Source organism: Argopecten irradians, chromosome 9, assembly GCF_041381155.1.
Source record: "Argopecten irradians isolate NY chromosome 9, Ai_NY, whole genome shotgun sequence".
NCBI classification, from domain to species: Eukaryota; Metazoa; Mollusca; class Bivalvia; order Pectinida; family Pectinidae; genus Argopecten; species Argopecten irradians.
Genome location: NC_091142.1, coordinates 3877532 through 3892990, shown reverse-complemented (window position 1 = coordinate 3892990; position 15459 = coordinate 3877532). Strand labels below are relative to the sequence as shown.

Below are 15459 nucleotides of genomic sequence, written 5' to 3'. Positions count from 1 at the left end.
GCTACATGTACCAAGGCCACAGGGGTCAAATTTGATAAATCCTTTAAACGAATTCTTGTGAATAATTAAGAGGCATAGAGACCTGATATTTGGCCTGTAGCATGCTAGGATGAAGGGCTACCAAGTTTGTTCAAATGAATGACCTTGAGATTCATTCAAAGTCACAGGGGTCAAAAAGGCTAAATTCTTTCAACGACTTTTTGTAAATAACTAAGTGGCCTAGAGACTGGACATTGGATTTTTAGCATGGTGATGATCAAGAGACTTTCATGCATGGTCTAATTCATCAAATATATCAGAACCTGAACTTCTTTTGTATTGCCTTAATTTGTTGTCACTACTACATATATATTCTTTGAGGTGTTGTATTGTGCCAATAGTCAAATCACCGTTAAGGCCCATGAGCCTCTTGTTTCTTGACATGTTCAGGAGATCAACTCAAATCTTGAAATTATCAAAGATGTCAGCACATTTTATTTATCTATTATTAGGGTTTTTCACCTATGATGAAACTGGAATCTCTGTCATTTAATTAGTAAATAGTATGTTTAAAATATTTATAGTATGTTGTAGGGCAGTGTCTGAGGTTTCATATGAACATGAACCTCATTCAAGGTCATATGGTTCAAAAGACCTAAAATGTTCAAATCACTTCTTGTATTTTCCGAAACGCCTATAAACCTAACATTAGGTCTGTAACATGTCTGTAGCATGCTGACATAAATGGCTACCAAGTTTGTTAAGATAATTGACCTTAATCTATATCTAATGTCACAGGGGCAAAAAATCCCAAAACTTTCAGATGACTGCTTGTGAAGTTCTAGAAGGCCTAGAGACCTAATATCAGGCATGTAACATGCTGAAATAAATGCCTACCAATCTTGTTAATATAATTGATAGTCCCGTAACCAAAATAAATCTAAAATCATCAAACGACTTCTTGTGGAGTTCTAGAAGGCCTAGAAACCTCATATCAGGCATGTAACATGCTGAAATAAATGCCTACCAATCTTGTTAATATAATTGATAGTCCCGTAACCAAAATAAATCTAAAATCATCAAACGACTTCTTGTGGAGTTCTAGAAGGCCTAGAAACCTCATATAAGGTATGTGGCATGCTGGCATCAATGGTTTCCAGTTTTGTGAATATAAATTACCTTGATCTTCATTCAAAGTCACCTGCCCCAAAATCCTTAAACATTTAAACTACTTCTCGTCAAGCCATGAAAGGCCTAGAGACATAAGAGTGGGCCTGTAGCATTTTGAGATAGGGGCTTATTAATTTTTTAATTGGATTACTTTGGCCGATATTCCTTGTTCGTGAAAGGTCCTTCAAATTGTCCGCTGACATATTCTAGTTAATGATTTTATAGTTTTATTTTTTTATTAATCTATGCATCAAAAGATACTGAAGAGTTGGTAATTTAATATAACGACCCTGGCATATTATCATGAAAAACGGCATTCTAATACTTATAAACATATATATATCAATAAGTTACCCAAACTGAATGGGTTATGTATTTAACAAAGTAATAAATCAACTAATATTAAATATTGACGACAATATGAAAAAGTTTAAGTCCTGAGATTTATTTTTCAGAACCTTACAACTGTACGGAGATCCATGCCTGTTCAACATCGCCTCTCCGTGTTCTGCTGGACCTGAGCGAAAGAAATATTTCCGGTCTCCCACAAGACGTGTTTAACAGTGTACCGGAAGTCACTGATCTCGATCTTTCCCATAACAACATACACGTCCTTCCTAACAATGTGTTTTCTAGCATACCGGAAGTCACTGATCTCGATCTGTCCCATAACAGAATACAAGTCCTCCCTAGCAACCTGTTTTATGGGCTCTATAAACTTCAAAACATTTCTTTGTCTGGTAATGAGTTCACCAATATATCATCTGACGTATTCAATGGTCTGACAAACCTTAAGTTGCTCTATATTTCTGCATGTAATGTAGACGTTCTCCCATCCAATATTTTCAATGGTCTTTCAAAACTGAAGAAACTTGACTTACAGAAAAACAAAATTACTATACTTCCTCATAATGTGTTTAGAGGTCTTTATCAATTAACAAATCTTTATTTAGACAAAAATACAATTTCAGTTCTTCCATCTGATCTTTTCTCTGGGCTATCGAATCTTTATTATCTTTCACTGGGTAGTAATAATGTTTCAGTGCTTCTTCACAGCGTCTTTGATGACTTGTGTGAACTGAACATTCTAAATTTAGGCTTTAATAAGATATCCGTTGTTCCGTCTAATGTGTTTTGTAGGCTTACTAAACTTTATCAATTGTTTCTAATGTACAATGAAATAAACGTTCTTCACTATAATTCGTTCCACGGGCTATCAGGGATTACCGTTCTTAATTTAGAGGGTAACAACATTGTAACTCTCCCGGCCGATCTTTTTGGTGGACTATCTAATATTATATTGTTATTACTGAACAGAAATAACATCACAGTTGTTCCAAATAATCTGTTCCGTGGACTGCACCAGTTGGTGGAGCTCGATTTATCCAATAATCACATAAAGAATATCCCATTTGACCTATTTCTTGGACTATATGCATTAACTAATCTACATATACATCACAATGAAATATCGTTTCTGCCTTACAAAGTGTTCTATAAAATGGTTGACGATTACGACCAATATATGTTTGAGAATGCAACAGTTTCATCTGTTACTTGGTCAATGGCCATTAAAATGCTAGACTTGTCTTACAATAAACTGACACATTTACCTCGCTTTCCAGGAAATCTTTCCCAGTTGAACATCATGCGAAATCAATTAGAAGTTACGGAACATATGTTTGAGGGTCTATATAACTTAAGGAACTTATATACTGATGTCCCTTTCATGTGTTGTGTTAGACCTCCAACAGTTGAAGAAGCAAATTGCGGAGAAATGCATCGGCCCCTGTGGCAATGTGGATTGTCTGCTGGTCTGTGTCAAAAGGGGAGGCTATTTCATCATGCTATTCCTTGGTAAACTCCACAGTATTAAAAGTTTGTCTTTGGATAATTGGATTATGTGCTTTAGGTGGAAACCTTGCCGTCATAATGTATCGACTGCTCATTGACAAAAGTAACTTACTTAAAATACTCTCTATTCACGCTGAACTTGGCTGTGTCGGATATGCTCATGGGTATCTATCTGTTGATAATAGGAGTAGTTGATATTCATTACGACGGGAAATATGCATGGCATGACCACAAATGGAGAAACAGTAGTTTATGTACCGCGGCAGGTATATTATCTAGTGTATCCAGCGAGATGTCGACCTTCCTGATTATCATGGTAACGATGGACAGACTTATTGCAGTCATGTTTCCGCTCTCCCGTCTTTCTCAAGGAAACGTCACATGGAAATGGTCTGTATTTGTGTCAGTGTTATTGTGGATGGTATCAGGGACACTAGCCATCATCCCTGTAATCGCTGTACAGTCGTACTTCAAGGAAGAATTCTACTCGCAATCAAGTGTTTGTCTCGCTTTGCCCCTGAGAGGAAATGAACAGCCAGGGACTGAGTATTCCTTCGCTGTGTTTGTCTGTCTTAACAGCTTTATATTTCTATTGATACTAGTAGGTCAAATGTATATTTGCAAAAGTTTGAGAAAAAGTGGTGCCCGCATCGCCTCTTCACAAAAACGGAGAAGAGAGATAACTGTAGCGTGGACTCTGTTCTTTGTAGTGGCGACCGATTTCTGTTGCTGGTTTCCAATAGGTGTCATGGGTAGGTGTTCGATTTGTTTCAGTCGCCCCAGATTATATAAAAGGTAATTCAACCATAGCAATATCGGTTGATATTTAGTACCGCAAACTATCAATTAACTGTTTGCTGAAAAACAAAAACTGGAATAATGAATACTTTAATATTTGATAGAATTATTGTCAGTTTTGCAAATACCTTGACCGACTGTTACGTATGCTGATGATATATGTATATATATTATGTCCTAGGTGTTGCCTCACGTTTTGGAATGGACATCCCAGACACGGTTTATGCCTAGGTAATGGTGTTTGTACTGCCTATCAATGCTGCCATCAATCCGTTACTGTACACTGGTACAACTATCTGGAGGAATAGAAAAAAGGTGAGGATTAGTGTACAGTACAGAGCTCTGGACACAATTACTTGTAGTTAGATAAAGAAAGTGTCGTTGTCTTGGATACCTTCTTAATACAATTCTAATTTCATAGGAGATAAACCTATGTCTAAAAGTTGATAAATAAATGCGATATATTATACGGGAAACAATCGCGATGGATTTTCATACTCATACGACTTTCTTTGCCGAGTTAAATCTTTAGTGAAATACACATAATTGACAGTACTTTTCTCCTATTTTTTGTATTATTTTCTTTACTTAATTTTACAGAAAACACTGCCAATAATTCCACTAACACCGGAACAAAATCTACCTACTGGGGACAGTACCACTATCGCAGTAGTGATCAGGCAGCATTCATCTAATGATAAGAGACACCAGTGATCAGGCAGCATTCATCTATAGATAAATGACACCGGTGATCGGCAGCGTTCATCTATAGATAATTTACATCAGTGATCAGGCAGGGTCTATCAAAAGATAATTGACATCAGTGATTAGGCAGGGTCTATCAAAAGATAATTGACATCAGTGATCAGGCAGCGTTTATCTAAAGATAAGTGACATCAGTGATTAGGCAGCGTCTATCTAAAGATAAGTGACATCAGTGATTAGGCAGCGTCTATCTAAAGATAAGTGACATCAGTGATTAGGCAGCGTCTATCTAAAGATAATTGACATCAGTGATTAGGCAGCGTCTATCTAAAGATAAGTGACATCAGTGATTAGGCAGCGTCTATCTAAAGATAAGTGACATCAGTGATTAGGCAGCGTCTATCTAAAGATAAGTGACATCAGTGATTAGGCAGCGTCTATCTAAAGATAAGTGACATCAGTGATTAGGCAGCGTCTATCTAAAGATAAGTGACATCAGTGATTAGGCAGCGTCTATCTAAAGATAAGTGACATCAGTGATTAGGCAGCGTCTATCTAAAGATAAGTGACATCAGTGATCAGGCAGCGTCTATCTAAAGATAAGTGACATCAGTGAATTCAGACAGTGATCAGTAAGCATCTATATATAGATAGTGACATCAGTAATCAGACAGCGCCTATCAATAAATAAGGTACATCAGTAATCAAACGGCGTCCATCTATAAATAAGTGACAGTGGTGATCAGAAAACGTCTATATAATAATAAGTACCATCAGTGAATTCAGACAGTATCCATTTATAGATAAGTGACATCAGTAATCAGACAGTGTCCATCTATGCATAAGTGACATCAGTAATCAGACAGTGTCCATTTATAGATAAGTGACATCAGTGATCAGAAAGCGTCTATATATTGATAAGTGACAACTTGTTGAAGACTGTCAAATTGACAGTTAACCGCTGGCTCATTTACCTTTGGTCTTGCTGACGCTGATATTCTGTATATCAACTTATTATCGGGGCAATTATTTTCGATGTTTTCACGTCGAGTTTGGTTTGCGATTTCAAATTTCATTCTTGTACAGTAACCGAAACATTTTATCGCTGTTGGAAATCGGTTTGTTTACAGTAACGCTTCATTGCTCATTCACTGAACTTGAATAGGCCTTTTAACCCCCAGGGGGGATAAAACGCGATTCCTAAATGGTTCCTCAATATTTATACTGTTTAATTCTGCTAAAGTATCGCTCTATATAATCTTTATCACAAGGTCCGTTAGACTAAAAAACTAAGTACCGGTATAAGGACTTCGGGATAACAAAAACATGTCCGTAAAGTAAAGTCCGATTTAAGTTGAAATAGGAGCAAACAAAGAAAAACTATTTTCAAAAATACTGCTATTATTGGCTAGAAGCTATATATTGAAAATAGGCAATTTCAAAGTGACCAGACAAAGTGACTGTACTATTTGGAAATATTTTGCCAATTATTTCATAAGAAATAGCACCATTCATTTTTATTGTCCATTTTTATGTGGCGTGTGCAACTGCAAATAAAATCATGGATTATGAGTAATGGCTTTCATGTGGGGAAAGGTAAGAGTTGAAGCAAAATAATTTGCAAAAGTATTTAATGACAAAGGAGAAAGAATTCTTGGCGAGGAAAGAGAGACCTCCTGCAAAATCTGAGGTGAAAGATGAGGCTACACGCAATAATGTAGAGTCAACTGGACAGTTTAAGATTAAGATATTCAGGAGGAAAGAACGCCAACTCGGGACGCGCTGTATAGCAAACGGAATGTTGAGTTGAACTTTGTGATTTTGCATATGTTTCTACTTAAATATTAAATATATTAAATGCATTCCAAGGCCTCTGTTTTTCACTCAGCTCAGTTAAAGCACTGCTACCCAAGACAAGACTCGAGGAAAAGTAGAAATAATAATCGTCAACATTGTGACACTGACGCGAAGACAATTGTTTTTGTGTATTTCGGAGTTATTATTACATTTCTTCAACTTTAAAAGCTTGGTCCGATGATAGGCGCGCCATGTTTAATTCTGTCAGTGTATTCCTATCATTGCAGCCGGAATAGGGCGGCGACATAATAACGGTAGTTTCGGTCGTATAACCACTGTTAAAACTATCGATATACTTGTATATCTATAGTCCTATAGTCAACTCTTTTCCATATAATTTTCAAATGGTTTCTATGTACTTTTTGTATCATGAAATTGAACATTTTCACTATCGAGACGTGAACATTCACGCATGTTTAAAAGTTCTCCCTAAACCATCCCACTACTCAACTCAATATATATAAAACAAACATGAGTATACAGGTAATTGTACACGCATCATAACAAATGCTGTGCATTCCCCCGAAAATGCTAATCCTTGTCAAAATTATCAAAAGAGTTGCCAATTATTCGGAAAATAATTGCCTCTTCATGTCTGCTTTTAAAACATTTAAATCACTATACACGCACTGAAAAGTTTGTAAAGCACATTTCTGTAGTCATACAGTATCATGAACACGTAAATACGATTTAATTTGCGTGAGAAAAGTCGAAAACTTGGTGGTCTTGGCAGTATTAGTATTCATGTAGCGACAGTCACCTGACTGCGTGACAACATGAGAACACCTAAGAAAACGTCCTGATTGGAATCGTGAGACATCAAACAATGATATATACATTTATGAATTATGGCAGAGTTTTCAGCGAGATCAATGAAGACTTCATTTATCTAATTATATATAATCATTTTCGCTACGTTGATGACCGATTGTCAAGTTTGTTGCTTGCATTTACTGATGCAGACAGTTAATCTCGTATAAATGAACTAAACTGCGAATTAGTTCGTCTACCATTTGCACGATATTAATATGCTTTATCAATCAATACAAGCAGCAAAACTGATTATCAATCCTTATATTTACGTAAACCAATATACCATTCCCGACATTGACAACAGTCGAATCCTATGTATTCGGTATGATAGTATTATACAAATCTGCAACTAGTGTACTAGGTCTACGTTCAGCAATTTTCCGGGGACGTGAGCCTAAGTCAGTGTTTCATCAAAGTACTATATATTCTTCTAAATCATTTGTATAGTGCTAACAATTTTAATATCACTTTATCAAACATATCTGTATATGTTTCTAAAGGTTCATCCATAACTAAAGCGGTGTAAAACTAGGTCACAATGTAATCAATTTAATATGTATTATCACGTCGGTCAGAGGTCAGCCGCGACCAATTATCTTCAATGGGAAATGAAGTGATCGAAGTTAAATAGCTTCATTGAGGTGGAGTTTTAAATATAAATATTTAAACATAAAAAGCAGCATCAATGTGCGTTTACGGATTTTTCACTTCCATATGAAACTTAATATATGCTAGTTTATGGTGTTTCTAATCTTTGTAATTAAGTAGCAAGAGGAGATTTTTTTATTTAGCTATGATTGAAAGTATAAAACACATTTGGAAATCACTTGGTATTCATAGAGCTAAGGGATTTTTTTTCAAAATCGTTACATAGATTCTCTATTTCAGATCATTGAAGATTCTTTATTTCTAGGTTGTATCTTATGTAAATGCATATAATGGCTATTCATGAGGTTATCCAGGATGATATTATACAAAGGATTCTTAAGATTGAACTTAGAACTTCAATGTTTTCGGTAAAATTTTTCACTTGGATGTTAGAGTTTGTAGGATTGCAATTGGGATAATGAGTTTAGAAACAAGTTACCTGTATTTTACAAGAGTTAAATTTTAAACAGAGTATTGTCACCCCGAATATGTTGTGAAGTGCTGTAAACAATTTGTATACAGTGTATTTAATTTCAATTGAATTGACAGACTAGTCGTGTACTGGAAAAAGTCGCAACAAATTCTGTCGGAGTGAAATTACATGAAAACGGAACAATAGTTGCATTCCTTTTCAACGTTTCAATTTTAAATGTTAATTAATTTTAAATAGATATCAACCCTAATCAGCTGTCGGCATTTTTTTTCTTATTATTGTAGGTGTAAACGTACTTATTTTAGTAATGATTTTATTTCCGGACTTTTCACACTTTCTTTGAAGCGTTCATTCATGTACAGCGCTCAATTGGTGGATTTTTTTCAGTATTGAACGACCAAATTGCACTTTCTTATATCCACAGAAGTGTAAATTTGTAGTCGGTCATGGAGTGGATATCATCTCTTTTGTGGAACACGTTCGCCATGTTAATGTTTTAATTGGTATTAAATGGACTAAATCGCTAAAAAAATCATGTAATAAAAGATAAAAAGAATTATAGGACTAAAATTAATTGTAAAAGTTGTGTACTTTGTGTTAATAACAATATTTAAAAGTTTGTATAACAATTTTGTTCAAAATGGAGAAAAACTGAAAATAAATAGGACCGACCTAGTCACTATTTCATATTATTATCTTTCGGCGAGTGTAAACAACCCCTATGTGCATGCGCGACGCGTGAACATTCCAAACATCCGATCGAAGGAAATCCCATCTGTCTAATGGACATACATATCTACTATCGATTGAAAACACAAATTTATCCACTACAGGTTCCTGATTACTGTGTTAATCTAATAAACGTTGAAACGTTTGCAAAAGTTTTGTGAAGAGTTTCTAAGTGAAATAATCCTATACTGTACAGGTTTTTGTAGCCATAAAGAAGGGTTTTCATTATAATATAAGGTTTTATACTTGATTCTACCATTATTTTATTTTCATTTGTCATGATATTATGTACTATTCCGCTAAACCTGCCAATATTATTAGGCTTTTCAAAAAAATGGCCTAATATAGACTTTATAATAAGGAAAAATGGCGAAAAACTAATAATATAGGCATGTTAAGTAAGTACGTGTATTTCTTTTATCATTATATCAATATTTGACATTCCGTATACATTGTATATCCTTAGTTATAATGTCTATCCGTCTAATGGGCATTTCCTATATATCTCTAGCTATAGTCTTTATCCGCCTAATGGACTTTCCTTATATAGCCCTAGCTATAATATATATCCGACTAATGGAAATTCCCTATATATCCTTAGTTATAGTGTCTAACCGTCTAATAGACATTCCCTATATATACCTAGTTATAGGTCTATCCGTCTAATGGACATTCCCTATATATACCTAGTTATAGTCTATATCCGTCTAATAGACATTCCCCTATATGTCACTGGTTATATAACTTTTTTACATCTGATTTTACTTTAAAAAAATCAGCCTAACTATATATCTAAATTGTATGTGTACTTTTTTGTATTCAATGGAAAAATATACCTTACATATACATTGTAGACCTATGTACATATATGTTTGCTTAATAATGTACATGTACACCTGTATTCATGTATAATATATACATAATTAACGGGTGAAAATACCTCTCACTTCTTGTCATATTTCCATCAAATACTCTAAAGCTTCATAGAACTATACTGTTTTACTTGGCAATGTAGATACAGGGGCGTAGGAAGCGGGTGTGGGAGGTGGGGGTCGGGGTTGGAGGGGGTCAGGGGGAGGGCAATTGTCTCCCCGTTTCCCAGGACAAGGGCAAACATTTCTTGTTGCCCCCCCCCTCCATTTTCGTCGACTGAAATGTTCTAAATTTGCACATTTGAAAGAAAAAAGGGTCCTCCTGCACATTTTCGTAAACTAGACTTAAAATGTCAATTAGGGGATTCTACGTACTATTTTAAAAAAATGTCTCTTAAAAGATGCATCTGTTTATATAACTTAGCAAAACAATTAAGTCATAGCCAGTTATAGCCAGATTGGTTGGCACTGTTTATGGAACAACGACTGTGTACGTACGCATTTCTTCAGATTGTCAATGTTATAAACAAGGAAGTGTAATATGGGGTTGAATTCCTTATCCACACGACACGGGCCAAAAGTATATAATATGCCTAAAGATTTAAATTTATCTATTTTTTTTCTATAGTTAGAGTAATGGTTTGCGGCAGATCAAGCGTGATATTTCTTTCACAATTGTTGCTAAATAAACAAGTTCTGCTTGTAATGACGTCCGTCCACCTTTTGTTTCACGTATGCTGAGTGACTTAAGAGGTTGATATTTAATGCAGCACTCAAAATTAATTGCATATCTCGATTTGAGAGCTGCATTATAACCACTGTTTAACGGCCGTTTGCATTATCATTAAACCAATAGAGCAGAACCCATGCTTTGTATCATTATTTGAATTTCAAACATATTATACTATAAATGGTATAACATATACATTATTTCAGTTGTAGAACAAAATCTGTGATGTTCACTTTGTCTGTTGTCTCGAAGACGAATTGTATACGAAATCGCTGCATTATCAAGCTGTATCTTAACGATTAGGAAAATTAAAATGAGTCTAAGTAAACAGAAGACCTATGCTACAGTAATTTAAATGTTATGCACGGAAAATGAAATTAAAATTTGTTTGCTTTACTTTATATTCAGAAATTGATCGTATCAATAGTATCACGGATGTATTCAATAAATTAAACATCTTCAGTAAATTCATTAAAAACAAAAATTAAAAATATGACTTGTGTTGGGGTTCGACAAGACACATATCATATACATGTACATAGTCCTGGATTAAGTGAGTCATATCATTTCTAAACTTATGCTAGAATTTGGACGTTTTCATCAGGATTATTATTGAAGTTAAATCTAAAATATAAATATAACAGTCTACCTTAAACCCATTACTATTCTTAAATGAGTTCATTACAAACATACCAACTTTTCGTTTATGATTACACAAACACCCGATTGCATCACATTTTAGAGCTACCAGTGTTACATTAAATGACTTTGCTGAACTTCCTGGTATGTTTTTATGTAAAAATAGATCAGCATACAATTATTGATAGTCCCGATGAGACATTTAAATCTGTAATTAAAAATAACAACGGTATTAACAGTATACCGCAAAATGTCTGTTACTTCATGTGGGGTTTTACATGTTTTTTTACGTATGTAATTGGTGAAACACTATGCGGTAGCCGTAGAACTTAATGTCTGAAATGCACGATATCAAACGAATGACTATTTACGAAATTTGTGCCAGAAATCGATATCAAAGCATTAATGCTACATACTACATTTTATAAGTTTGCTTTAAGGCCTTGGGCATATGGAGAATAATGAACTTATTATAATCTGATAAGAATTTTACAAATTCATAGGCTGAAATGCAGCAAGACAAATTTTCTAAATAATCAATATTTGCCCTAGTTGACCATAAATTTAAAATTGATCATAGACATCATAATAAAAAAAAACATTTAGTGATATATTTTTTGTTAACTAACATATGTACTCTAAAATTATTGCATTTTTATTCCAGCATTTTCCAAACAGTACAAAAAAGCCTAACAACTAGATATGCTCTTGGGTGAAACAAAGAGTTTCTCTTTTCATATCAGATATCAAATGATTATTGGAAAGAAGTATATTTTCGTCAGCAACTTAAACCCAAAGATACAAACTAAGATTATCCATCTCTCTCATGTAGATAAAAACTATTTCAAATTGAATTAAAAATGATTAAAGAAGAAAACAGAGTTACATTTGATTTTCAAAAAAAATATAATATGCATGATTTAAAAATACTACCAGCACCACAAAGGCTACAATCTTAATTTTGAGCAATCAGGCGGCTTTTATTTCCAAAGAATGGCAACAATGTATTTAAGACTGTAACTATCTCATTTGGCATACCACATAACCCATATGTACCAATTTTCACTAATATCTAATGATATCTAAATCTCAACCAATCGGAGACCTCCATTTTGTTTCCATGGCAGCCAATCTTTTAAAAAGTGATTCCACGTTACTCAGCATATTTTATAACCCCTATATACCAATTTTCACTTAAATCTGACAATATCTAAATTTCAACCAATCGGACCCTCAATTTAGTTTCCATGGCAACCAATCTTTCTGAAAATGATACCATGATATTTAGCATCTAAAATTATTACTGTACACTGATTTTCACTTTTATCGACCTCTGTAATCATAAATTGGAAATGTATAACTAGGTATACTAACAAAGAAGTGGTCCGTTGCTACATGCATTCTCTATTTTGAAGTCACTCAAAAACTGTTTTCCCGGGTTTTAATTTTGAACCTAATTTACAAAAAGACAGAAGATTTCATGGGAGTATTTTTAATTGGGGGTAAAATTGTGGACAAAACCAGTAACAGAGTGATATTAGATGACAAAGAGCAATGTTTCGTTTTCGTTTTTTTCAAAAAGTGTTACTTTTTCGTAAAAAAATATTATTTCAAACTAAATTTTCCGTTAAAAATCTTAAAGAAATGACTAAATATAAAGTATACGATCTACTCATATGATTTATGAATAAAAAATAAAGATATAAAGAAGAGTATTACCTTTTTTGGCATGTTTGTGCAGGTAGTTTTAATGAAAATGACTGCAAAGAATTCAAGCCCTTTGGACCTTTTTAAAATCACAAAAGGAAAAAGAAGTGTCATTTTTAAGGGACAACTAGTAGTACTTTCAATATGCAAAGTTTTAAGAAAATTGGGCTGTGGGAAGCTTCTATGGGATTTTTAACATTATCTTGAACACCACCTTTACGGTGTATCAAGATATATAGCAGTCATATAAAAGGATCAAGTGGTTTTCTTCATCTTATGTCACTATTTTCCGTGCAGTTTTCGAGGATCCTGTGCAAGTAGAACTAGTCTTTTTCCATACTTCTTAAGAAAATTTTCATAATATTTGCGTTACTTTATTAACTTTAACTATCATTCCTTTTTTTAACATTCCATCAATTCAGCTGTGCCTTACACAATTACAATTAAAGGCAAAACCTTTATATAACCATATGTATAAATGTACAAATATAAAGATATCACTACCGGGTGGTGTAGTGGATAGGCCACCCCAGAAAGGACGTGAAAAGGTCAGGGGTCACCTACCCGATCACGTGGGTTACCTCCGTTCACTCCGGTTTCCTCCCACCCTAAGACCCCTCGCGCGCTTTCATCCGGGGCAACGAAAGTGATTTGTATAAGTTGCAATCGATGTAAAATAAATGAAATTTATATTTTATATTTAAACGATTATCATTAGTAGAAACCAATTAAAAACAAAGACAGTGCTTATTAGAGATCATCATATTTATTTATTTGAAGCGCAATGATATATATGAAAGGTCAGAGAAAATCATAATGAAAGATTTTCATTAGATAGAAGTGTATTTTTTATTTTATTTTAATTCATTTTATTTTGGTAGAAAGTAGTGTCAGGACTCGGTTAAAGCCATTCCATAAATGATCAAGACCATCAATTTTATAAGCAGTGTTTTACGGCATTAATCACCAAACAAAAGAATTTAGATAATACACAAAACCACACGAGCTGTTCTATGAGACTGTCACCCTCCCACGAATCACGTTCGACGTCCCTGTTATGTATGTACAGGTTATGATGGTATATACGTCTTTACCGGTATAGGAGACATCAAACACGTATCGCTGTTCTTGTAAATGTTTATGACTTGCGATGTCGGTAAAACCCTCTTCTGATCCCAATGTGACGGTGTATGAAGGCTGTAATTCAGGTCGCACAGAAAAGACGTCATTCCATGAAACATCAAAAGTATTGCCTGTTCTTGTGATCCGTGGAAATTTACCTAAAGGTGATAAAGAACAAAGGTTAGATATCCTGAGATGTATATCTTATCATTACATCGCCATAACTATGTACAAAGAGCCTGCACACACTTCTAAAATAATGTTAACACTGATATTAAGTTATATTATATAATCCTTTTCAAAATGCAGAAATTGTATCACAGTAATATATGAGCCTTTCTGGGGACGAGAACATTACACTTACCTGTGAGAGTAGGAGCATGTCCGAAGACGAGAATAGAGGCGTTGATGGCTTCGCTATAAACCCCAGCGTAGTTACTGGCCATGACCTCCACAGTGTACAGACGGTTGTTTGTGAGACTGATATCCTCCACCAATACGGAGGTCCGCATCTTCGTTTCCCCCCAGTCCTTTGTAACCTGGCCACCCTGGAGGATACAGTATGAATAACCTTTGATTCCAAATGCGTCATCGATACCTTCCCAGAAAAACATTAATGGTGAACTCGGACAGGTGACAGGAAATCCGGCCGATGTCTCAGCTGTTGTTACGAAGGATATTTCACCTTCCTTCACGTCTGGAGGAAGATAAGAAATAAGTTCCGGTCCAACAGTAGTCAATATTTTCATGTTAGCATCATTGTAACAAGTGATGTGAGCGGATATCATTGTACCATGTCGAAGGGGAAGCAATGGTGTAACAACCTGTTTGAGTGAGACAGCTATACCGTCATATATCGGTCTGTTGTCGTCGTCCACTGAAACAGAAATAAAAATGCATTGACTCACATTTAAGACATACACGTATGTTTATCGATATAGGTACTTAGTTATTATTTGTGATTTTATAGTATATAGTTTATAGTATTAAAACACGAAAACTAATGCACATGATATGCCATATTTATCAATATTATTACATAGACATACCTATACAGGCACATATTATTTTACTTTCTGCGTCACAGGTGCACATTGAGTTATTTTACTTTCTGCGTCAGTCACGTTCCCAAGGTGGCATGTGTGTGTGACTCCATAATAACAGGACGTGCGTGAAAGTGACTCCGATCTCCGGCATGGTTTTCTACAATGGCGGTGATATGGCACCTCCTGTCCGTTTCATGCAATGCCTCTATGAAAGAGTGTTGATGACCGTGGCACAATAACTAACGGATGGATCTGAAACCCGCCGGGTGTGGAACCTGCCCCTACATATCTGTACCAAATAGGGAAAGGGGTGCACTTCATGAAAGAGTTCAACCTGCTGTATCTAATACAAACACT

General features: G+C 34.8%; 1 protein-coding gene and 1 pseudogene across 1 annotated transcript; one reads left to right on the top strand and one right to left on the bottom strand.

Annotated features, from left to right (window-relative positions):
- Positions 1 to 2797: 2797 nt before the first annotated feature.
- On the top strand, positions 2798 to 4032 carry LOC138331127 (G-protein coupled receptor GRL101-like; annotated as a pseudogene).
- Positions 4033 to 13913: 9881 nt separating this feature from the next.
- On the bottom strand, positions 13914 to 15022 carry LOC138331130 (uncharacterized). The gene is made up of 2 exons (XM_069278592.1): positions 14421 to 15022; positions 13914 to 14214 (listed from the first exon to the last, which is right to left on the bottom strand). The coding sequence occupies exons 1-2, from the start codon at positions 14842 to 14844 to the stop codon at positions 13946 to 13948; spliced, it is 693 nt and encodes a 230-aa protein (XP_069134693.1). The 5' UTR covers positions 14845 to 15022; the 3' UTR covers positions 13914 to 13945.
- Between the last annotated feature and the right edge of the window lie 437 nt (positions 15023 to 15459).